The sequence below is a fragment of the Teleopsis dalmanni genome, chromosome 2 (assembly GCF_002237135.1).
Source record: "Teleopsis dalmanni isolate 2A chromosome 2, ASM223713v2, whole genome shotgun sequence".
Classification (NCBI taxonomy): domain Eukaryota; kingdom Metazoa; phylum Arthropoda; class Insecta; order Diptera; family Diopsidae; genus Teleopsis; species Teleopsis dalmanni.
The window spans coordinates 24903708-24930191 of record NC_051847.1 but is presented as its reverse complement, the minus strand read 5'-3'; the positions used below and the strand labels follow the sequence as shown (position 1 = coordinate 24930191).

At 27.3% G+C, this 26484-nt stretch overlaps 3 protein-coding genes across 5 annotated transcripts; 1 reads left to right on the top strand and 2 right to left on the bottom strand.

Moving 5' to 3' along the window:
* Positions 1–717: 717 nt before the first annotated feature.
* Positions 718–20798, bottom strand: LOC119680622 (PDZ domain-containing protein GIPC3-like). 3 transcript variants are annotated; one of them, XM_038093540.1, is made up of 2 exons: positions 20598–20798; positions 718–1933 (listed from the first exon to the last, which is right to left on the bottom strand). In XM_038093540.1, the coding sequence occupies exon 2, from the start codon at positions 1840–1842 to the stop codon at positions 859–861; it is 984 nt and encodes a 327-aa protein (XP_037949468.1). In that variant the 5' UTR covers positions 1843–1933; positions 20598–20798; the 3' UTR covers positions 718–858. The 3 variants fall into 3 exon arrangements, with proteins under 3 accessions (XP_037949468.1, XP_037949467.1, XP_037949466.1); XM_038093539.1 differs by having other exon boundaries at positions 718–1898; XM_038093538.1 differs by lacking the exon at positions 20598–20798 and adding an exon at positions 6200–6300 and having other exon boundaries at positions 718–1898.
* Positions 20799–22647: 1849 nt separating this feature from the next.
* On the bottom strand, positions 22648–24990 carry LOC119683251 (ras-related GTP-binding protein C). The gene is made up of 5 exons (XM_038096890.1): positions 24822–24990; positions 24293–24751; positions 23728–23946; positions 23520–23662; positions 22648–23464 (listed from the first exon to the last, which is right to left on the bottom strand). Exons 1-5 carry the CDS (start codon positions 24822–24824, stop codon positions 23158–23160), a joined length of 1131 nt encoding a protein of 376 aa, XP_037952818.1. The 5' UTR covers positions 24825–24990; the 3' UTR covers positions 22648–23157.
* A 284-nt stretch (positions 24991–25274) lies between these two features.
* On the top strand, positions 25275–25913 carry LOC119681924 (28S ribosomal protein S17, mitochondrial). The gene is made up of 2 exons (XM_038095236.1): positions 25275–25499; positions 25554–25913. Exons 1-2 carry the CDS (start codon positions 25392–25394, stop codon positions 25911–25913), a joined length of 468 nt encoding a protein of 155 aa, XP_037951164.1. The 5' UTR covers positions 25275–25391.
* Positions 25914–26484: the final 571 nt, after the last annotated feature.

Genomic DNA, 26484 nt, shown 5'->3' with positions numbered 1-26484 from the left:
TTGATCAATACATGATTTTACTACTATATTTGCATAGAATCCATTAAATTTCATATATGTTTTATAGTTTATAACAATAAACAAAAATATATATCAATCATTAGTCATCTAATGAAAATTCATATTTTTTTTTCGTGAATTATAATAAATAATTTATTTATACATATTATAGTTTTGTTTTTATAGGGCACTTTAAAAATTATTTTATAAAGTCTATATTAGTCAGCTGATAAAATTGTATGAATGAATGGACTAGGAAACATTGCCAGACAAATTATATTTACCGCCCACACAAAAATTTTTTGAAAAATTTGTTACTGCTGCCAAAAATATATTAATAAAAAAAATATAAAACAGAAGAAAGGTAAATAAAAAATTTAAATAAAATTTGAAAATACTAAGCACGTGGGTAATAATATTTAATATAAATAATGGAAAAATACTAAACAAATATGACAAATGAATAAAAAAATCATATTTTTGTGTTTTAAAATAATAAATATTTTGTTTTTATTTAACTATTTAATAAATATACAATTTATAGAAAAATAAATTAAAATGAGCAGAACAATTCATTTAACATTTTATTTAATTAATTTCATAAAAATAAATATTTATAATATTTAAATGCTTTTTTTTCTACTTCAAAGTAATTTTTTACAACATAGCTTTATATATAAAATAGATTTTAATGTCAAACACATTATTTTTTTTTTGTAAAATTTAATTGATATTTTATTGTCTGGCAAAATAGTGTTTGTCTATAAATCGGTAATACCTATTATAACATAGCTCAATAAAACTATGAGTTTTTTTTAAACTAAATATAAAATGATTTAGGAATGACACATTTCAAGTTCAATTCTTTTCAGTTTTGAGACGCCTTGCATCGGTTATAGCACCCCAAAGTTCAATAATAAAATCATCAGTAAATCCGAAAGACTCCAAATCTGAATTATCGATTGCTTCTGCAAAGTCCATAGAATTTGTTTGATTAACACCTAAGTCCCAAATTTGTGAGGCTAGTTCATTGTCATTTATGCCCATAAATGATTCTAGTAAATTATTAATGGCTTCGATACCAGATTGTGCTGAATCATCGGGTTTGTCTTCAATTTCTGCATTACCATTCGCTTTAAACCGTAGAGTTTCTTTACCGCTACCATAACCACGATTTGAGGGTCCTTTTGCTTGACTACGTGGACCGATACCTTGAAATCCGCTTGTCATGGGTTCAACTAAGCGCAATGTAAAAGTATCTCCTGTTGGTATTTCTTTCAACAAACGTGCCACCTCATAATGTCGTTTACCCACCATACTAATATCATTAAGTTTTTCTATGTGATCGCCAACACATATATGTCCTACTTTGTCAATAACTGAACCTTCTCTAATGCGTTTAATAAAAGAAAAGCCAGCACCATTATCGGTAATTGTTAGACCCAATGCATTTTCTGTTTTTACAATTTCCACTTCTTTGGGACGTCCTTTTCGATGCGCAAAAATGAAATCGTCTAAGCCTATTTGACCACCGAGTAATTTGTTCATATCGACCTTGTGCGAATTGAGAGTACAGAAAAGTATATCTTCAACTGGCATATCATAACATTCGGCAATTTTGATGTAAAGTTCTCGCACACTAGAGAAACCTGTTATTAGACCCGTGGGACTGCCATGCGCTAATTGGCAATGAAAAATTAACTGTGGCTTTGTGATGTTTGGGTCACTGACTCGAGCAACTGCAGCAGTTCCATTTGTGGTTGGTTTACCATTCGCTGTGTTGTTGTTGTCATTTTGAAGGTTCGATTCAGTTTTTGGAGTTTTCTTGGAAAAAAGAGGCATATTTTTCTGTGTTTACTTATTGTAAATAGCGTGTCCCAAACTCTCTTCTTTTGTATCTACGATGAATAAAGTTGATGTTGAATAAATTTATCTGGCAGATTTGTAAAAAAATTCTTAAAATAAGTAAGACTTTTACAGATTATATTTTTAATTCTATGTTAGTTTGTTAGACTTTATTTGCGAAATGTTTTAATTATTATGTGTTTATTAATAATATAATAATGATCATTATTATGTGTATAAAGTGTTGCCTATATAAGAACCCAAGAACCCAATAATTAAATCTAATTAATAACGAAACTTGTGCTAGTTATTAGAGTTTATAATAGTTGCAACAGAAACATTTCTGTAAGGCGAAGCAAGGGCATTAGTTAAAGTAGAAAATCGCTTTTCTTATATATATACAAAAGAATGTAATTAATAAACAATAGATTAAACCAAGTGAACCTGCCTTCTTATAATATTAATACCGATATTTATATGCATTATTGGGAGTGTGTAAATAATAATGTATTAATTAAACTTTAAATTTTACGATATGAGCGCGTTTTTCTGTAAGATGGCTGCGATTTCAGATTTGTATAAATTTACCTTGTTTTCCTGTAAAATTTGCTACCACAGGTATTTATGATCGCCTTTATCCTTACATGACAGTAATTTCGAAATTTTAACTCATCGTTAAATTATTGGTTGTGACGTTTAGTGTCAGTTACTGTTAAATTTTGCAAATCTATTTGTAAATTAACTGACGGAAGACATAAACGCATTATAAACCACTAGAGAAAAAAAAAATTGGTTCCAATATTCTAAAATTTTTCATTTAAATGGTGCCAAGACATAACTGATTTATATTCATGGTATATGGTATATGCCATCTGGCAATTGATAAACTGCATTAAGCCGAATAGATTTAGAGACATATGTAATAATTAGACAGTGTTATGTGGGAGAAATGGATTTGCAGCATGACTAAACTCTGACTTCAGTACAGTGTTTGCTGCAGGAGAATATCATCTTTTTTTTGAAAGTTCACTAAAAAGCTGGTTAAGAACGTAAGTACAATGTATGTATATGAGTTCTCAAGGAGGATACTGAGTCTACATGAATGATTAACTGTCTTCATTGGTACTTGACGTTATTAAACATAAATCGTTCTAAAGCCAACTGCCACTTATTATTTCCGTTAAAGATCTAAGAAGCTTGCTTAGTATGTAATATGGTTACAAATGAATACAATAAAATCATTTAAGTAACTTATAAAGTAACTTATTTACTTATAAACTCATTTAAGTAAAAAATGTTTTAAAAAACTGTGAATGTGTACTTTGGACATATTTGCATAGGCAGATATTACTAGATATATCTGTTTTTTCCAATTGAAATAATAAAATATAGTTTTGACAGAGTCTTTGGCGCATATGATTCACTGGGTTATTAATATTTTTTAAAGTTAATTTTCAATAAATATTTATATATCCTATCGTTTCAGATAAAATTCTTTTCCTTTTTTCAGTCCCATTAAATAATAGATTGCTATTAATTATGTACTAAAATTAATAACAAACATTAACGTTAATTATCTATTATTAAGTTATCACTTCATAAATTATATTGAAGATTTGTTATAAAAAAAATACAAATTAATTAAAATATTTTGCAAATATTTGTCTATATTTAATATGAGTGAACTGCATTGATTGATCGTTATTTTTAATGTATATGTACATATTAATTATTTTATTGAGGTTATGTGTAATTAATACATAGCACCTTACATTTATATTGTATTCACAAATTATTTCTTTATCACCACCAGCACCACAAAATTTGGCAATTAATAAAATTGTTTTAAATATTTTACTTTAACAATAGAACATATAATTAACTTACTTCTATTAAATTTGCTTTATTTTATTTTAATGTGCGAACTAATTTACCGATGATTTTTTTTAGTTTTTCAGCCTTTCCAAACTGTAATACATAGTTTAAAGTAATGTCATATACTGGAATTCTTATCGATGAACATTTTCATATAAAAAAGATAAGATTTCACATTTAACAAATGAGATAAGCGAACATTTAGACATAGGCGTGCGAAGTAAATTCTAAACTGTGAAAAACTTTTTTTTTATAAATGTATATTGACAAGTATTTTTAAATATTTAAATATTAAATTGATTAATCACTCTTATTAACATATGGTCATGCACCAAACTAATAAAATACGTCTACTTATGAAATAAAAAGAATACTAAATTGAGGAAATATGCAGACTAAATGAACCTCAGAATGGGAAAGAAAGAATTACGTACGCGAGTATGTTAATGTATTTCATTTGATTGCATTATTTTTTTTTGGAAAATATACTCTGTAATCTCTTCGTTGTGTATTTAAAACGAGCAACACATAGAGTATACTTCAATTGAAGTACTGATAAAAGTAACAATAATAATAGGGGTATTCAAGAAGTTGGTGATATGTGTGCTAGGGTAATGTAGTGACACTACATTCGTCAAAAAAAAAATTATGATAAATATATACCCACAATGTTATATAGGTTCTAACTTTACATATATAAAATCTTGAATACCTATTGTTTAAGACTAATGTTATGCAGACAGTTATGGTTGCATCAAAAGTGAAATTATTGTTATTTTCAATGTAAATTAACAATTTGAGAATAGGAGCAAGAAATCAAGGTAACACCTTGGTCACTATAGTGACTTAAAGGTGCATATTATGATTGCAATCACGTCACGGTAATTGTTATTGCTTTTAATGGAAAATAAAAATTTGACACTGACATCTAACTTCATTTTGCATTAAAAGCAACAACGTCAATTGCCGTGACGTGACTGCTTTTTACTATACCTCGTCAACTGTTCCAAACACTGTTGCTTAGTAATAAATGTCAAATTTTGCACATTTTAGGAGTAAATATACATATTATTATTAAATTTAGTTTATAAATAGTCTAAAATTGTCCTAGTTGGGCCTTTAGGCACACAATAGATCTTTTAGGTCGGGGTGCTTTAATAGCCTTTTACTTAAATAAATAATTAAATTTAGTTACAACCAAAAAGTACCAAGTTGGTATAAAATTGATAATTGGGATTTGACTCACTGCATAACATGGCTTTATGGTTATGACTAGAAATAGCATAAAACTGTCGTGACTATTCGTCATATGTTTTTTACCTAACATGCTACTTTAAATCTAATGTTAGTTTATATTATCATATTAAAATTAAAAATCGTTAAAAATTAAAGTATAATAAAAAATTAAAAATGACTGCTTTTAAAAAATCAACAGCAACTGAAAGTAAGATACATAGCAATCTACTAATCATGCGGAGTCACAATCTATAGGTGAATATTTAAGGGATCGAAAAATGCATTCAAAATCGTGAGTATTCCGAGCCTATAGGATTGGTTAAGTATGATTACAATTTTTAGGTAAGTGTCACCTAAGAGTTTACTCAGTCACCTAAGTGTTTATTCAATATCGGGAATACACTGAATATAAAGTACACTATTAAAACCAAAGAATGAAAAATCTAGCGTTATTAGTTCAAACAAAACACTAAATTAAAACCTTTTGATAAACTATTGTAGATACAATCATAATAAAACATTAAATAGTTATGATAAATGTATCAGTATGTGGGAACATAGAATATTAATAAATTTCTGTTAACTATGTAGCGTTTAATTGAAGTCGTATAAACCATCGCACAATTAGTTTTTTTATTCGAGAATATAAAATAGAGGAAAAGAAAAAATATATTGCAGTCAGAATACAGGAAATGTATATTTAAGTAATTAATAACAGTTGGTCTCAGAGAAAATGTGCAAAAATGTAAGCAACTAGTTTTATTTCAGATACAATTCTTATCATTCTTGTAAATGTGACTGATAAAAATTATTGAAATGAAAGCAGTAGGTTCTATTCTGCTATTCTTACTAATTCCAAGAAAATCCAAGCCCAATAAAAAAATATGAATATAAATATAATAATTATTGTAATGACTTAGACATAACTATTAGTGAAGTGATAAAATTACTTCATGAATGACTCAATTTTATTTTAATAAATATGAATTTTCCCAAAAATTTTCTAAAATTTATAATTCTAATAGAACTATATTGATTAGAATTTTAATTACATTCAATGATCTGATAAATTTTATTATTCTTTATTATTATTATTATTCTATTATTCTTAGTGTTTAAAATGGTTTTTGGGTATAAACCTTACAAATCAATTTAACATATAAACTTATTTTTCTTGATTTCATATTATTAAATTTTAATATTTTACAATAATAGAACCAAAAAGTTATAGAAAAGTACTTACATTTACATTAGATTTCCCTATTGCGAATTTACTTTTTATTTTGTATTTTAGACATTTGTTAAAATTTTGAAGGAGAAAATATATCGAATACAAATTATTAAATTAACATTTTAAGCAAAAAAAAAACAACATATTAATTTTTTTAAAATGACATTTCTGTATAACAAATTGGATCACTTTTTTAAAATAACATTGGTAATATTTAAATAACATTTACAATATATAGAAGTGGTTCAACTATAGTATTAAGGCTATGTATATTCAAAATTATAAGAGATTTACGGTCTCTTATGATAAATGTGTCTAGTAAACAGATTTATATAGTTTAGCAATTAAGCCCTTTTACATTATTTAATACAATTTATCTTGATATTAAATACTTAGATTTCTTAAATTATAATAAACAACAGTTGAGTTCAAACTTGATCATGATATATTATTATAACTTGAGGGTAAATATTGGTGTTATTCATCAATGTGTTCTCCATCAACTTTAAAATAATTATTCTAACAAATTTTTAATATTTTTATATCTTTCATATTAAAGGATTTGAAATAAGTAAGTGTTCATCTAGGTCTGTATTTGTGCTATTACTTCATCAGAGTCAAGTCATTTATTTTTGCAGTTCATTTGATCATTTGAGTTAAATCGTTTGATACACCTTTGATACCAAACGATTTCCCGAGACCTTTAAAATAGGTCTTCATCGGTGTTATAATTTGATCAGAGTCCAATTACTTGCTTTTTGCGTTTTTGTTTGAACTTAACTTCTAGGTAGCAATCACAAAGTGGAAAATAAATCCCAAGTGGATGTAATTCATATGATTTGGTGGATGTTTACATCTGTTTTCTTGCGTACTTTTTAGATTTGAAGAATATATCATGTAGGGCACGATTCTTCCTCTTCTGCAATCTTTATTATTAATTTTCTTAATCTGAAATCGTTTTGTTTTTTGCAATTGCAGTTTTTTAACGTAGGAAAAGTACTTCATACTGTCTGGTTTTGTTCTTTTCTATTGTCTATGAATATTTATACTGTGTCCATTGAAATAACATTCTGGAACCTTTCCGGCTGACTATTATGTTTTTTATAGCTTTGATTGATTTCTTCTGGTTTCTTGACTGAATGATAGTTTGTATCCAGAGTGTAGTGATGGAAATAATGTAAAGTAAAGTTACATGAACTTAATGTATTATTGCTTTTGGTAAATTTTTCGCAAATGAGATGAACTTTCGCTAAAACCGTTCTAATGATCACTCTGAATGCACTAACATACCAACAATCAACGATAATGTGCAATAAATGAAGGAAATAGTCTGGAAATTGCCAAATCGCTATAAGTGAGGTTACAGATGATATCGGAAGTTCATTTAGCTCAGGCTTACCATTTTTTTAGGATGTTTTAGGCACTAAGCGACGTCGTGTAAACATTGATTAGGAATAAAGGAATATAGTCAGCACAATTCAGAAATTTTTATAACGAATATAACAGATGATAAAACATGGATATATATTATAGATAAATATGTCGTTAAAATTAAAGCCTAATTGTATTAATGGAAGTTGCCTGAGAAAGCCAACTCACTTAGTACTTAATGGGAATTACTTTATAGAGAACAAAGTTTATGTTGATAATAAATAAATAGTTTATAAAATAAAATTAAATTTTCATTATTTTGAGATCACAGCTCGTACTAACCACAGAACAAATTTATGATCAGTTTAAGTAGAATTTATATAGTAATATCCGTGTGTTTGGTAATACTTGTATCAATGCATCATTGTAAACTAACGATGAACTGAGTACGTACACAACATTATAAATTTAACATAAATATTTAGTATTTTCTAATAATATAAAAAACAAATACATATACATATTCCTATCTTTTTGATATTGTACCACATATATTTTTTTTAGAAATATACCAGAAAATGTCGTACGATCTTAGAAGCGAATGGAACGAGCCCCTTTTTTTGCTTGGATCTTTTTTAATTAATATGCCAATCTATTCGTGAATAAATTATTTTATGTATATGTTTCTTGTGATACGCATACGCAAGATTTCTATCTCATATTTATTATGAAAACCGGCAAAAATTCAAGGTTACTGTTACTATAATATTTCTATAAAAATAAATAGTGAAGACTAAAGACTGAAGACTGAAGACTGACAACTATGTATTGTATATTATCTATGTAGGTGCAAAAGCACTAATAAAATATTTCATTTATAAATAAATAAACTGAATCGCAATTTATTTTTGCATAATTGAGAAATAGTAGCGTTAAGATAGATATACGGAAGAATTATCAACAAGAACTAGTTTACTAGCACACAGAAGAATCCAAATGTTAGCATATACGGGTACATAAAAATTTGTGAAGAGAGATAGATTTTGAAATGGTATCTGAAAGCTTTTGCATTTCTTTGCAAAAACGAGTGTTGAACTCAAAACACTATCGCATAATTTGAGAAAAAAGTACGTTAGAGCTCATTAGATACTTTAAAACCTTAGATATATTTGTGACTATATTTGAAGAGCGCACACAGTCGTTGTGTTGTATTCTATGTAAGCAAATGATAAACTTTGCGAATGTATAATGAAGGACGCACTTTACCCCATCGGCGCGTGTAGAATTTTTTATTATCAGTATTGTTTTTTTTTTTTTTGAAATATGTTTTGATTAAATAATTCGCATAAATTTATATGCAAAAGAAAATATTGCGCATTAATAGTTTTTATTTTTTATTTAAATGTACTTTTACCTTTAAACAGTTTAACTAGTTAAATCAACGAATTGCTTTCTTTAAGTGAATCTATTAAGTAAATATTGTATGAATGTTGAACTTTTCAAGTGATTCATTTAATGCGTTAAGAAAATTAAAGACGAATTTAGATTCAATTAAGATACACTTCATCTCGTTTAATATTAGTAATATTGAAGTAACGAATCAGTGCGTACATAGTTACAGACTTATAATATTTTCATATACATATACCCGTAGTGTTATAGTTCAAAAAAATAAAATATTACTAACATATCTTTTATTAATTCGTTATTGATTTATTCCAAGATATGTGAAAGTGAATAGGAAAATGAGCCTATCTGTCACATAGTATATTAGTATTTTACGCCCGGGTTTTGCGGTTGACACAATAAGAATGAACTACCGAAAAAATTATTCAAGAAGTGTATATGAATAAATGTCATTGCCATAGAACTTGATATTGTAGATCTAAACCAATTCCACCCCAATGAAATCACAAATTTTCATTAGTATTTCTTATATAGTCAAGAGCTGTTCTTAAAGCTACTAAATCTTAATTCTAATACCCCACAATACCCTGAAAATGACCCACTATCACGAAATCACTATTAACCGAAATCTGTTCTTGAAGTTTTGACTTAAAAATTGTATTGGCAAAGAAGTATAAAATAGTTCAGCACATATAAGTTAATAATTCTGATATTTTTGATATTTTATTTCAAAACAATATAGATTTCTGGACCAATATCCAAGTAATTATCTATCAATTTGTAAAACCATTCTTATTAGACACTTGTAAAAGTATACATAAATTCATGAATATCTGAACAACTTTTAAAAGACAACCTATAAAGGCGTATAAGTTAGATTAAGCTCCATTAAGGTATAATCTATTTTAGTTAATAATCGTGTTATGTTCTATCCGGTTAAAGCGTAATAAAATATCGAAAAACTGCACTATAATAAACATAGTGAATATCGCAAAAATGATCATGGTGAAGCAAAGACGAATATAAAACTAAAGATAACTAAGATGTTTTGCAAGCGTTCAGTTGGTGTGTGGGATATAGATTTTAAAGTTGAAGTTGTTATATAGATTTTTACTTTGTTGTTGTTGTTGCTTTGTTCATAAATCATGAATAATTTTATGAGACAATATCTCACAATTTCGGGAGTTTAAATTTTAAACAGAATGAAGACAGTATATTTCTTCTGTAAAATTGAAATTATTCATAAATTTTATCATATAATCTTTCATTTAAAAAAAAAATTACAATAATAATACATTATATAGTTTTTAATAATTAAATTTTATTATTCATTAATTAAAACAGTATCAGATCATTTTATGAGTATTATAACAAATTTTTTATTAAAAAACAACTTATAGAAAATCGCGTGATGTTCATATTTATTCACATAGTATTCATACTTCATATATTCTTCATATATGTATGTGCCTTATAAGAATTATTATTTACTGATAATGTATAAATCCATATATGTAAGTCAAAAGAGCTTCTACTAACGTCAAATGAGATGATCAGATATGGACTAAAAGATTAACTTTTGAGCATTTCAACGTCACTTGTGGAATATGTGTAAGATGTGAATTCTCCTGCCCTCTCTGAATAAATTCTGTTGGATATTAAATAATTGCAAAAATTTACTTGTTTACTTAATGTTTAGAATATCAATGGTTCTATAAAAAAAAAGACGCAAATACTTCCGTAAACATGTTTTGCGGTTTCTAATTTGATTGGCTCACAAAGTGGGCTCGTCTGTATTATTGTGGGTAGCGACCCGGCAGAGTGTTTACGCGGGACATTCGACGCCACAATATGTAATGAATTATATTTCGTAAACAATTTCGTTACAAGTGAATGCATTTATGTATATTAGAAGCTGTGAACCAACTGTATATGTAGTATATTTATTTACATATTGAGTGTTTATTCTATTAGATTGTTTTTGTCAAAAATAAAAATTATTATCGTAAATAATAATTAAATACTTAAGTGTGTTTACATCGAGATTTTTCATAATTATTACACTAAAAGTTGTTTTGCTGTTACAAACTATAAACAAAAACAGCAATAATGTTAAGTAACAAAATAGTTTTTTATATGTTTGTAAACAAAGGCTGCCTAAGAATTTGTTATTCAACGGGGACAACAATAACAAAAACCAGATAGATATTGTTATTTCTCTAGCCACAAGCTTGTTTATCAAAACTAAAATACTCGTATATAATATACAGTACTGAAATAAATTTGTAAAAGAAATATTCATATAGTAAGAAACTTATAGATACAAGGTTATGCAATATATTTTGTTTATCAATACAATTTATATAAACACCAATACAACAACAAGCAGGTTGTTTTCATTACAGCTCTTTGTTTGTAAAAAAAAAACACGATTATCTGCAGTTGATAGAAATATTTAAGAGACAGAAAAATATTTTTTAGTTAAATAAAATGTTATGCATTATTAACTTTTTTTTATGCAAAAATGATGTTTGATATTTTTTTATAGTTTTTAATGCTGTAAATGCGCAAACCTTTTTCAAATACTCATTTGGATAATACTTTGAACTTTATTTCAAGAATATTATAATTTGTATATCGATCATACATATCTTAAAGGTGCATTCACTGAACAAATTTTTATTTATTGCTTTATTATAAGATCAAAGTCTTATGGGTTATCTTGTTATAATCATGTGAACCTTGAGCTTCAATTCATTGCCTTAATAAAAATTAAAAATCTTTCTCTATATCAAATTTTTAAGTACTTTCTTTTACACATGTTTAAAATAGTTTAAATGAAATATTTTATTCATCTTTTCGTCGATTATATTCAAGTCTTTTAGCTTATTTGTAGATATCACGCCCAATGCCATTACTGAACCTAGAAGACGACGAGTTCGACTAGCAATATACAATAGTTAAAAAATCAATAAGATATAATTTGATATACCTACATGTTTCATATTTTAAAATGTTAAATATAATTAAAATTATTGAGTATACAAAATAATTTTTAAAATCAAAAGTGTTTACTTCGGTGTAGTAAATAACAGGTACATATCAAAGAGGAGGACTAAGGGACTGAAGCCATTGCACCGAAATAAATTTGTGGACTATATGTATACATATGTCCCTGAAGTAATTTTGTGGCTATAGTCCTGGTAAATAGTACTATTAAAACAAACTTTTACTATCACTGCCAGCAAACCTGTAAATTTATATAGTTGAACTGCGATCTTGGGGCTCACATGGTTACGATCTGCTTTAAATGTTATTGATGGTAAAGTTATGGCCATGTGAGTGCCCTAGCATTCTTGTGCAGCGATTGAAAACTGACTTTCGATATTAATATAAATGCATTTGTAGTTAATTATATAATAAGTGATATAGAGTGGGAGTTTATTGATTATTGTACGGGAATAACATTTTTTTGGTCTTTAATTTTTATATAAAAAGTTCTGTGTGACTTTTTGTAGAGCCCGTCATGGCGATATTTGACTTCATATCGATTTCATATTTCATTTGAAATATACTAATACATGAGTAAATAATGAAAACATTACTAAAATTTTTAGTCATAAATTAATGACGAATAGAATGTTAAGGATAATTAAATGCTTATATCTCCCATACAAATATACCAAATAGAGCTCAGGAAATGGAATTCAACAACAAAAACTGCAGATTGGAGTTTTCGGCTCATTATAATACCGCGGTTACTTTTCTGAAGGAACATATTAAAGATAAAACTCCACAATATTTAACTTACAAAATATGTCCTCTAATAAGGTGTGACTCCCCTACTCAATGTGAGGGTTACCAATATATATCTCTAATTTCTCTATTTCTCTAAGTAATTTCTCTAAGTATGTTACGTCAGTTCAAAGGTACCCAAATATTTGACCGGCACAGATCCAATATGAGAAGTAGAGTTTTCTCTTGATCCGTAGATGTTATCAAATGTCTACAAAAATCTGTTGTCTGGCTGTTGCAAGTTAGTAGTTTTTTGCTTTCATAATTGGCTTAAAAATTAATAAATTACGGTTTTTTCACTAATAATCAAAATCCCTTCTGCTAATTGATTTTTAAAATAAATATATTACGGTTTGTTTTCACTACTAATCAAAATTCCTTCTGCTAATTTATTTTTTTTTATTAATTTTTATTTTAATTTTAATTTATGACATCAAACAGCTGTTTTCTAATACTAAATTTTTTGTAGTTGTAAATATATTTTAGAATCTCAAAAGTACTACAGATTATCCATTCTTGAAATACTAAAAACAAAATATATACTCGTATATTGTTTTTGTACTGAACTAACTAAAACATGCTTTGTTTTGTATATATTGAAATATTTCCTAGAGATTTAAATTTGTATTAAAATCAAATAAACAATTAGCTCTTTTTGTTGAAATACAAAAAGCGCAAAGATATTGTATATATTCTGACTAATATGTGTATTTAAGAGAGCAATTAAGAGAGCAAATTAACTAATTGAATACTCTTTAAAAAAAGCTTTTAAGAGAGTATAAGTGTAAACACTTAATTGGAGCTTTTAATTTTATACAAAAACATTCAAGAGATAAGTACTCGGTATGTTTGAGCAGAAAAGAATAACTAGGTCAACTAATTGCTATATATTAATTTTTCAGAGAGCTTAGAACTACGATAATTTGCGAAGACAATCTCAAGTCAGGCGATTTCACAAATTTTAGCAAACAAAGTATATTAGATGGATAATGTACGTAAAATTAATTTAAAATATTTATTTTAATTACTAAATGAATCTATTTAAGCATTTTAATTAATGTTAGGTACAATTTTGGAAATATGTATTTCTAAAATAGAATTAAAATTAAAGCTTTAAATGTCAATTACCCAGTACGATGAATTAATTGTTATTGATCCGAAAACGTGATTTTTTGAAGGTGCATTGAACTCTGAAATATCACTGAATAAAAGCACCTAAAAAAATAAACAACTATATTATATTTAATTTTTTTATTGTTAGTTGTACGTGTCGAAGTTTAGTTTTACGGAAACGTTACCATTGAAAGCAATAAAAGTCTTAAAATTAATTAATTAATTTTTTGGATTATCTTGAAATCATTTGTTGAACATAGCAAATAACTTTCAATTTATGTACTTACTAATTTTACTTTAAATACAATAATTCACAGTACAAATTATGTAGATTTGCTGTTAACACAGTTACTTTGCTATGCAGACGCCCTGCTATACTAGAAAAAATGTACTCGTTTATAGCATATAGTGAAGCAGCATTGGGTCACTAAAATTAACCACTGTTTTTTTTTGTTATTTTGTTGTTGGCATTTACGATTACTGGTTTCACCTCGCTGATCTTTGCTGTAAGCATTATCATTTCCAGCAATTTAAATGCTGTATGTCAAAATTTAAACAAAAAAAAAATAAAAATTGTTTACAATTTAATTTAAAAAACACGCACTAATCTTTTGAATAAGTCGATTTATATTCAAATGCTTTTTTTTTTTTAACAAAAATATAGAACAATCGAAAGAGGTGTTTGCCAGTAGTCATACTACTAAGAATATGTTTGTTTAGAACATAACTAGAAAGTAATTTCAACAAATTAAAGACTTCAAACAGTATATGCAATACATACTCGTATAATGTTATTATTATTATTATTTTATGTGTATGTGAAATGACATGCAAATTTAATTAGCATAAACAGTTTCACTTCCGTTTCACCGACAATTTTAGCTTCAGAACATTTTAATTTTTCTGCAAAATATGTTAGTAGTCATACTACAAAAAAGTAAAACAATATTTCTTTTTAAGGTTAATAATGTATAATTAATTTCTAGATATAATACAATAATTAAAATAGAAAAGTTGAAATAAAAAAAATTAATTTTTATGTGATACATAGTTTTCAACAGAATGTTATGGTCTTGCATTCAAGTATACATCAAAAACGTAGAAACATATTTCTATGTTTTTGGTACAGATATTTGTAACAGAATATTAGGCACAAAGTTGATTATAGGGGTTTTCAGATGTGTTTGGTAACTCCGTAAATCGGTTAAGTGACAAACTACTGCAAAGTTCCTGTCGTGGGTTAAAGAAGTGCGAGACGTCATTTTGGAGTACCGACCTTGCGACACTGCTAGAAGAGGAGTACTGTGATGCAACAAAACACAACCTGTAGTGCAGGAATATTATAGATCAGTTGAGCCAATAGATCAGTAAGTCAGTAGAGCCAATTTTGTGTCTTCATCAAGTAATTGTTCTAATTCGGTATCTTCGAAAGTCATCAAACTTATCACTTTTAGATCGCGTAAACCATTTCTGGTACGTTCAAATTGCTCGATTGTATACATTTAAAGCCGCGTCGAATAAACAATATACCAATTATTTTTAATAGTAATCCACTATTAACTCTAATAATCAAATTCACGATACATACAATAGCTAATTTGTGGATAATCTTAGTCTGGTTCTGAAGTATATAATAAACAATAATCCAGTCAAGGCTTAGAGTGAGGTTATGAAGTAACCTCGCAGTTAATAGAGAGTAAAAGTGCTCAAGTGCACTGTCTCAACTAGCCTCAACATAATAATAATATACAATCAGGAGTGAAAACTTTATTTATCTGACATTCATCGTCAGCTAACTTTTCGTTGTTTAAAGGCTGTTGTATACTTTCGATATAAACAAGCGCATGCACGCTAAGAGGTTGTAAGATATATTAGATCATATAGACTAATCAGGTTCTAAGAATAATATTTGTTTACAAGAAGTTAAGAAAAAGTGTCCATATAATTAGTGTATTCATTCCAAAAACATGTCATACAGGAGACGCTCCTGCAAATTTATATAATCCATTCGTGTTCATACATTATTATATATTAAAATGTAAATATATTTAATATTTATATATAATTATAAATATATAGGAAATAGAGTGTACAATAAAATAGAACGAAACCTTGATAGTTAATAAAAAACTAGTGTCGCATATCATGAGCAATCAACCATTGTTGCTAAAAATGTACAATACTAAAGTACCAAAATCTGGCATCAGCATTTTTATATACTTCATTATCTTTTCAAAAAAAAAAAATCGTTTTCATACAAAAATAAAAGTCATCATTATTCACTATTCATCATTTTGTTTCACATTTCAATAATTCGTGCCAAAAGACACTGGATTACAAAATTTTGAAGTAAATTCATATTTACTGCAAATATATGAATAAAGGTGAATTTTTTTGAAATATTCTAAAACCACTTAAACAAAAATATAATTATAGAAACTTTCAAGCAAGTTTAAAACTAATTTACTTTCTGCAAAATCAAATTAAAATTTATCATTTTTAATATTCGTGACCAATTATCGTTACTTTTTTATTCACAAATAATAATGTCATCTTCTCTCCACGGTAAAAAAAATTTTTGTGGTCCAAATATTATTTTTTTAAAACTATTTTTATAAAGTTTATTACAATTGTGTGTACTACAAAATTATTCTTTTTATTTGAGTATTATGAATGATAAAGAATAATTGACAATTGACGAAAAAATCTGTTTATTTTTCATTTTTTTAAACTAATGTTTTAAGCTCATCTAAAAATAAATCTACACTTTGCGATCACATGTTCAGATACTTTGAGAGAGCAAAATGTTAAAAATTTATAGGTTTATCTAAATTTTCGCTTACTAATAGTAAACATTTTACCGTTTTAATTTGTGTACACAAAAACTGAATGTGTAGAGAATCTCTACTAAAGATTGAAAGTGATTTTTGGTACTCATCGTATATTTGTAGATATTTTCTACGTTGACTAAGCGTAATAGATGTAAAATTTAATAGCAGCAAATAACTGATTAAAATGCCTAAAGTCATGAAACCGGTATAAATAAATTTTTATAAAATCGCTTTATGTATATAAGTCATCAGTATATATGTGTGAAAATGCAAGTGTGTGCACTATTAAATATTTTACAGTACTCCCAAAAATCTCTTTGCCAAGTTATAAGCAAATAATAGTTACTGGTGACACACTTATTGCGGCTTGAAGACAGACCATTCATAAATAAAAGCCTATTACTATAAATATTTTAAAATCAAAGAATAAATAATGATTCTGAATCAAGGGTACACTTAAGCTAAGACAAATTTGTAGATTCAATATTATTTGTCATCAAACTTTTGTGAAGTTCGTAAGTAGAAACGAACTTTAAGATAAATATAACTGTCGGTATGGTAACAAAATACAAGCTGACTTATAAGTACTTAACTACACAAGAAATATAGAATTTAAATATTCTGATAAATATTTGTAACTTAATACAATACTCAGAATACATCGTTATTACCATGTAAATTTAGTTACAGATGTAAATTTGAAAGAAAAATACGATCTTTCATTCTCATTAACATAAAATTATATGCTAGAGTGAAACACACCTTTACAATAAAAATTTCATAAATATTTTAAACATTACTAGTGTAATTTACTACTTAATAAAGGGTTTTAATAACTAAAATGCTTTTAAACCAGCTTTACATTTACAGTTAGCAAAGAGTAAAGTTCAAGTTGATTTTTTCTATCTGCAGTTACATACAATATTAATACAGATATTGTTCTTTGCATATCCTCAAAGTTCAAAGTGAACCTAAAAACTAATTGACTTCCATTGAACAATATATCACGACACTGGCCTCATGAAAGTTGCAAAATAAATTATAAAACGACTGGTGCTCGATAGTACTTAATACATTGACTTTTTTTTAACAGAAATAAATAAATTTTTTTTTATAATTGCTGATCAATACACTTACATTTCGATGTAGAAGACTGGCATGTAAAACTTGGGCCTGTGAACTGCATATTGAGTACTAGATGTATACAAAAATGGTTCGACCAAGAGCAATCTGTAGTGCTATCGTATGGGTGAAAAGGAGAGAACACAAGAAAAAAAGTAGTGTGTATTAGCATAGCAAGAACAATACTAATCTGTTCCATAGAAGCATTAGAAGAGCATAGTAGTACAAAAAGTAGCTCGAGTAACTACAATAAGGATTGGAGAATGGCTGCAGTCTCCAAAGAATTGCCTCTACGAGACACGATTTTGAGAACCAATTAGAAGTGATTTTGAGTACCAAAAATGAATAGAGCAATATTGATCGTGCATATTCTTTTAAAGAATCGATAATTAGAACTGAAGAAAGAAGGAATATTAGAACCAGAGGGAAAATATCATAGCATATTTCTATTACATATACATGCCTTAGGAAGATGTTTAATGCCTACAATGCTTATAAAAGGCGGGACATAACCATAATATTGCAGACTTAAGTTTGTATGAGGTTGACTTGAAGTTGGTAAGCGACTGTATTAAGAATCAACTAGACATGGATAACAAAGTCAGTCTTTACTGGGTTTCTGAACATACAGAGATATTGAGTAAGATGATAAATTTGCTAAAAGCTTTTTCAATGACAATGAAAAGGCCTAAACCTTAAGGCAGGAAGGGTAGAATAGTATAAGATATAAAGAAAAACAGAAGATAAAAAATATATGTATGTCAAATATATGTATGTAAATTAGTAAAAGTTTAATAAAAGAAATGTATAAAAGGCGAATTTTACACATTTCTTTTAAGCAACATTTAATTTTTATTCAAAACAATAATAAAGTATTTAAATATAGGGGGCGTCTATCCCCCTGCCCCTTCTGTTTTCGTTTTTCATTGTTTAGCTATTACAATAATATATCTAACAGAAAAACAACAAATAAATCTATTACACACGACTAAAGCCTTAAATTTCTGGTTTATTGAGTGCATTGATATTATAGTTTCAAAAACTATTTTACGTTTTGACAAAATGCTGCTCCCAACTCCCATTAAAGTTCCATTAATCGGAAAAAAGTCAAACTAAATAAGCTCACCTAAAAATGGAATTATCAGGATGAAGCACCAAATAAAAATATACCTTTTTCTTTGGATAACTGTTAAGTGAGGAGTATTCTGTACTCAGAACAAAATAAAGTACCTTTTACTATCAAACACACTATCTTAACATCTTGTACCCCACGTCATTGTTGATAACCATACTTTTAAAATGGTTCCCTCGAAGCAGTCTTTTAAACAATAATTACATGTTCTGTAAAATCGAAGATCGTACAACCACTGTTGTAGGGCTATATACATATAGATATATTGTATCTAGATATATAATAGATACATACTATAGATATATTAGTTATTCCTGAACAAACCAATAAAAAAACCATAGTGCATAAATTAGGTTTATTAATAAACATAATAACTTCTTAAAGTATTTAAAATTTAGTGCTCTTTGCATAATATATCACAATTGAGTCATGACGAACGAATATATAAAATATTTATATTAGAGACAAGAAAGTTTTTCTTGGCAACGTGCTTCATGCATCCACACCCATAAAATTGTAAAAACAACCCTTGTTGCCAGGCGCTGAATCACGCCACTCTTGCATGTTGGATGTGGGTGACATTATTCGTAAGCCAGAGTAACAAGTAGATAGCAAAATATATCAATTAGGATAGGGTATGGTTTGGGAACATGAATATTTTTTATTACAATATATTTCTTTTAGATTTTAAATAAACTTTATTTAGGGTTAAATTTTGTCTAATATATGAGAAAAGAGAAAAGAAACTAAAACTTAAGACTTTTTGCCATAATTACTTTAAATACACTACAAATACACTAAAAAAATGTTTAAGGCAAAAGTAGATAATAATAGTAATAGTTAATGATAGTTATCGTTTATAACTCTGTGAGGTCAGAGAAAGACTTTAAAGACGATTAAAAAAAGAAAAAATTCAAAGTATTCGAAAATTGTGTTTGGTGCCTTTTTTTGTCATTTTATAAAAAAAAACATAAACGAAAATATTTTTAATAAAAGTAACGATAAGTAAAACTAATAAAACTGGATTAAAAATATACATTGAAATTATTATTTTTAATTAAAATTTTTCTTAATTCGCAAAAGTAAAAGTTAAACGCAACAAAAACTAACTTGCTTCATGTGGACATCACATGTAGGCAAGCAGGTGTGCTGCCTTAAACCGGCAAGCAAGTGCAATGATAATTAGCGAAAAAGAGGACGTAAAAGGAAAAACAACACAAATATCCCCAGAGAGCACAACGACCTATGCTGACGAGAAAACTGGAAAATTTCACAACAAAAAATAGTTTCACAAAGAAGTTAATGCAGTCCCTATTAAAATATGATATTGATTTTTGATTTCGGTATGCTTAATATACCATACAATAATTGCTTTATATACAAACTGCACAATAAATTTATTTCCATATAAATGATTTGCATTATTTACAAAAGCTTGTGTTGGATAACAAATATTTTGTGCAATAATTTAATCAAATAGAGATGAGTGATTTAGTCATAATAAATATACAAATATATGAAAATTAACAAAAGACACCTTTCACCTTAGCTTTTAGAAGAATAGAAAATATGTATAATTTGTTTATTGAATTATATAAATGCTTACAGATAACAAATAAAATTGATACATAAAACTTACCAAAAGTTAATTTGTAATTCCTGAGAGAATAACTTCAATCAGTAGGGTGTGTAAAATCGATTAATTACACAGGTTTCCACTTTTTTGCGGTTCCTCCGCAGACAGGTTCCCAACACAAATAAGTTTTCCCTTATTTTTCTTTTGCACTTCAACTCAATATTTTATTAAAAATCACGTGTTATAGAACAATATTTTTCTATTATTATTTTATTAAACAAATTCACTAAGAAATATATATATATATATTCAATTTTTCCATTCATATGCGCCGATAATAAAAACACCAACTTTCCCCCATAAAAGTTGGATGAAACTGACATATGAAAATTTTCATCTGCTCTCTTCTCATTATTCGTTTTTGTTGTTTTTATTATCAGCTGACTAGATAATATGCTCGAGATAAAAGCAGAGTTGTACTTTGTGTGTTCATTAAGCTTTATTTCTTTGACAAGCAGTGTTAATATAATTTATTTGTTAAGTATCAATTTAAAATTTTTCTCATTATATACTATAATATGATATAGGTCGTGTGCGTGTTCGGGTAAATTGAGGTAAAGTAAATTTCCTATGGATTTTTTGCACTGAACTTATATGAATATATAAATAAATATTTATTTACTTATTACAGTTTTTTGTTAGTTTTGGTAAAAAGTTTTGAAATTTATTTATTTATTTAAACATCTTATAAATTTTTAACAAGGTAACACCTAATTTACCTATTTTTTATCTAATTTACCCTACTCGAAATTTTGGTAAATTTCAATACTCGCTGCCATAACGACATAATTTACTATTTCCCTCAATTTACTCAAACTCGCAAACGGCCATAATGATAAATCTGGCAAATCAACTAATTAACAAAAAAATTAAATGTGAGCAACAAATTTTTCCCAAAAAGAAATCGTGGAATTCGCTATGACTGGAGTTAATAATTAATTTTCCATAGAGACCGGTTGAAATTATATATGAACAGAAAGTAAATAACAAAGAGATTTGAAAATCGGTGTTATAATTTTATACGGGGGGACGTGGGGATCTATTGGCTTAATAAGTTATCTAAAAATTACCGAAATTCAGAAAGTCAGCCTGATTGGGCCTGAGAACACAATGGAATGCAGAACATATATATAGTTTATGTGATCAATCTATGATCCGTACAAATATTCGTGTAATATATATAGTTTAATTTATTCATATATGATCCGGGTAAATATTAGTGTAAAATATATATTGTTTAATGGCTCAATATATTTTAATATAATATAATATGTATTATATTTTCGTTGCTAATTTAAAAAAAATTGCATAAATATTAGAAAATGAATTTAGATTTTACTGAGACTTTAATATTTATTAGTTTTAGCTAACCGGACAGTTACAAGAATATCAAATCCATTGATTGAACTATGTTTAATTATTCTGTATTAAAAATTTCTTTTCTAATTCAATTGTGATTGTATATATACATATATCGTAACGTGTAAATGAAAAGTAATATCTGTAGATATAATTTTGAGTTCATGAATTTCTTTATATTAATGAATTCAAACACTCTTTAGTAAACAAAATATTTGAAATTAAAACTTAAAGTTACAATATTTAATATTTTTTATTGTCTCTTTTTTCCTTGGCGCGAATTAGTTTAATAACTATGACTCTAAACTACATAATGAACTTTATACATTGTGCAATTTCTACATACATATGCAATAAAAATAAATTGTAAACAATACATAATAGTAACATAGTAATGGTAAAAAATGAACAATTTCCAAACAAATCAAACCGCCAAAAAGAAGAAGTCAAAAAAACTTAGAAACGTCGGCGACACTAAATAAAAAATATTTAACATTCTAACTTTGTGTTCTAATATTAAATATTTTGTCCAACAAAGTCATTTTAAATTCATTAATAAAAACTAATATCATAGCCTATATATATGTAGAGTAAACATATTATTCGTGATAAGCATAAAATTTTAACTATTCTTAACTAGAATTAAAGATTATTATCATTAAAAAAATTTTTTTGTCTTTTATATTTTGCTGATAAGCATTATTTTATTGAATTCTGTATTTTGTTTTAATTTATATAATTTTAATAATAATCTAAAATAAAAAAATCGTGTCTCTGTTGTATTATATCTGCATGGTTTTGTACTTTAATTTAGTTTAGCATACTAAAGAACAATAAAAAGTATCTTTTAAAAAATAAAACATATTAATTTGACATAAATTGAGTAATCTTAAAGTATTTTTTTTATCATTTAACATTTTATTCAAAAATAAAGCTTTAAATTAGTACAATGAAAGGTTAAGAGAGTTTCAGTGATATTTTTCTTTTTGTAAATTATTATTAAATGTCATAGTTGAAAAAAAATTATAGAATCGGCTTTAATGCTTTATTTAAGCTTACAGAAGTAAAGGGAAAATTAAACAATTTAAAATTGTATTTCAATGGAATATATAATATGGCAAAATACATAAATTTGATTTAAATAAAACATTATAAAAACAATAACAGCAATAGCATGTAGAAAAATATAAAGAAGACATAATTACTATACTATTTTAGGAGTTATTGCTAGACAATTATCATCTATATCATCGTTTTCATCATCTTCTCTTTCAATTTGTTCATCTAATGTTTCAAGTTTTTGATTTCTCATACGTAATTCAAAAACCTCACTAATAGCTTCTCGAAAACATAAGAAATTATAATCGATAACACCCTGACGATTGAAGTTTTCTTCCCTTAGTATACAAACAAGTGCCAAAAATTTGTTTACTTCACGTAAATATAGAATGGTATTATTGTTCAGCTTAATAAGACTAGAACTTTCATGGTCAAATGCTGTCTCTTCTGAACTGTAAAATATTTTATGTTACAAATATTATTATAAGTATTTAGTATTTTACTAACCTATATATACTGGACAAGTCTATTACAACGTCAATCATGTCACAGCATAATTCATAACCTTGCATATCAACTGGTGAGCAATCTGTAGCAATATATATTTTCGACACAACATCAAAGAGAAATGCTTTCTCAATGCCTGAATTCTAAGAATAAAAATTAATTAATTACGGTCTATAAGTATGTATTAACATATAAATATATATATTACCGATATAAATATATTAAGTAAGTTTTCAAGTGTAGGCAACTGAGGAATTAATTTTTGCACAACTTTTGAAAACGCTTCAAATATAGAGTGATCATATATGGAAGTCAAATGGAAACTTAGATGTATTAAATTAAGCCCAGCATCAGCTAGATCGTCAGAAGCTCGTTGATGTATATCACGTTGTGATTCCATTTTTGAATCGTCACTAATGCCATCAACCTAAAAATTTTAATTAAGAGTGAATATTGAAATATACTTATAATTCCATGCCACCATTTTTTTTTAATATGTAGATTTTGAAATAAATTAACTTATTTCAAAATAAATTAACTTATTCATATTTATATTCATATTATTAAAAATCATTTATATTTAAGGGATATAACAATTTAATACAAGATAGGCACTTCCCGTTATCACATTTTTGCATTTTGTTTTGAGGCCTGTTATGTGACTTATCAGGAGTTGTGAAAAACAACATATGTTGTGTTCTCATAGCAATTAATATACACAATAAAATGACTAATAAATTCGTTAGCAGATATCGATATTGAATGTGACGTACCTTATGTATAAAAACTTCAAACTTGATTCGTGGGTTGACTTTATAGGCTTTGATTACAGTGTTCTTAAATTTAGTTAAAGCTTCATTATAATCATCTTTTGCATCAATTACAAACACTAAAGCTCCGCAACCACCAAATATCATATCAGAATCAAATGTCGGATCAATGAAGTCAATTTGGCCAGGAAAATCCCATATCTGAAACTGCACAAAACTGGAGTTGTTGATATCATCTTTTACGATTTTACTCGTCGATTCCAAGAATAATGTCTCATTTGGTGACATTTTATGAAAAACAACTTTTTGTATTGAACTTTTGCCAGACCGCCGTAGACCCATTAATAATATACGAGGCTTTGATTCACTGCTACCTGAATTTAAACCATCTTCATCAAATGCACCGTAACCGAAATCTTTTGGAAACGTATCCACGTGATAATCATCATCGTCTTCGTAGCTCTATAAAAAAAATGCGTATTACAATTAGGGCGGTTTCTGATTGTTTTGGACACAATGAATCTTTACTTACCATATTTCCTCAGTTATTATTTCTAAGTAAATTTGGCCTATACGTTTGCATTTGAAAGCTTTATTGCTTAAGCGATGATTACCCCTCACAAAACTATTGTTTTAAAAGAAATTAATCCCTTTCCAAGTTTACAATTTCTAAACAAAAGTCAACCACTATTCATTTTTATCTCATCATTTTTCAGCTGATCGTAAAGGCTTGCCATTACTTATTAAACACTCAATTATAAATTTTATTTTAAAATATCATACATTATTTGTGTAGATGTGCACTTTTTTAGTCCACATAAATTTAAATTTGTACGCTTTATAAAATAATATTATAATTTATACGCAATATATGTTACATATATCGACTAATGGATGATATATTTTGTAAGGTGTACATTATATTGACATTACGGCAACTCTAAGATGAGACAATTTGTGAATGCATTCCACAAAGTATCATCCACACATCAGCTGGAATTGAAGTAGCATGTAATGAACTAGTTTTCGTTGCACAATAGTAAATCAAGTGAGAGCTTTGTATCACGTTAATAGTGGTTATTTAAACAATTAAAACTAAGTTATGTCGGCGCGCAATTTAATATTAATGGGGCAATGTCTGCCATGCATAAAAAAGAATGCTGCCAAAATACGCATACGCCGTATGGAATTGGATACGAACTTAAACATGGTAAACATTTTATATACCATCGATATACATTTTCTAATATAAAAACATTTTTAGTACTTTAAAAAAGATGAATATATTTTTGCTCATGATCCGCAACAACTTTGCAAATCTGGTGATATAGTTTTAATAAGAGAATTAGCAGAACAATTGTCCCGGCTAATAACACATAAAGTCGAAAAAGTTGTATATCCACTTGGAAACATAACAGATCCTATCACTGGTAAAAAGGTTGTGGTTAGTAAATACCGCGAGGATATAGAAGCCGCAAATAGTTTATATGGCAAATCCGAAAAAGGTTTTGATTATGAGAAGGCGCCGCAACGTGGTCGTCTTGAAGGTACTAAAGACTTTACTCACGGCGAAACCTACATTAAATACCATGAAGATGGAAAAGATCAACCATTTGCAGTATAATATTTAATTTTTTTTATTATAATTTGTATGTTAAATTAATAATTATTTTATAATAAATTAATTTTATTATGTTATTTCAAACTGATGTGTAGCAAAATTTTTGCAGGATCTAACGTCATGTTATATAACCAAGATTGGCAAAATATAGCATGTAGTGTGAAGGTTTTTTAAGTGTTTAGTTTTATCGTTTCTTGTATAATATATGTGCAATAAGTAAATCTAATTTTACGAGCTAACTGAAGCTCCGAATATTCTGGTGTTAGTGTATGCTTATACTCGAAGATTTGACCAGAGGTCAGCCAGCCGCTCATACATATCAAGACGATAAGATGAGTTTCAGTTTTTATATGCCATGGTCATATGTATTTCAATAACCAAGAAAAGTAATATTAAACATTGAGAGGATGAGCTGTTATCTTCTACAAGCTAGAATATCTTTAAGGATCTAATATCTTCGAGTAGCTCGAACATCTTCGAGTAGCTCGAACATCTTCGAGTAGCTCGAACATCTTCGAGTAGCTCGAACATCTTCGAGTAGCTCGAACATCTTTGAGTAGCTCGAACATCTTCG

Excerpts from the sequence above, each read along its gene's own strand:
- LOC119683251 (XM_038096890.1), bottom strand. Across the intron at positions 23,663-23,727 it reads TACTTAATATATTTATATCG|AATTCAGGCATTGAGAAAGC; the intron begins GTAATATATATA and ends TTTTATTCTTAG. Across the intron at positions 23,465-23,519 it reads GACTTGTCCAGTATATATAG|TTCAGAAGAGACAGCATTTG; the intron begins GTTAGTAAAATA and ends AATATTTTACAG.
- LOC119681924 (XM_038095236.1), top strand. The coding sequence starts at position 25,392 with ATGTCGGCGCGCAATTTAATATTAATGGGGCAATGTCTGCCATGCATA. Across the intron at positions 25,500-25,553 it reads TGGATACGAACTTAAACATG|TACTTTAAAAAAGATGAATA; the intron begins GTAAACATTTTA and ends AAACATTTTTAG.
- LOC119680622 (XM_038093540.1), bottom strand. The coding sequence starts at position 1,842 with ATGCCTCTTTTTTCCAAGAAAACTCCAAAAACTGAATCGAACCTTCAA.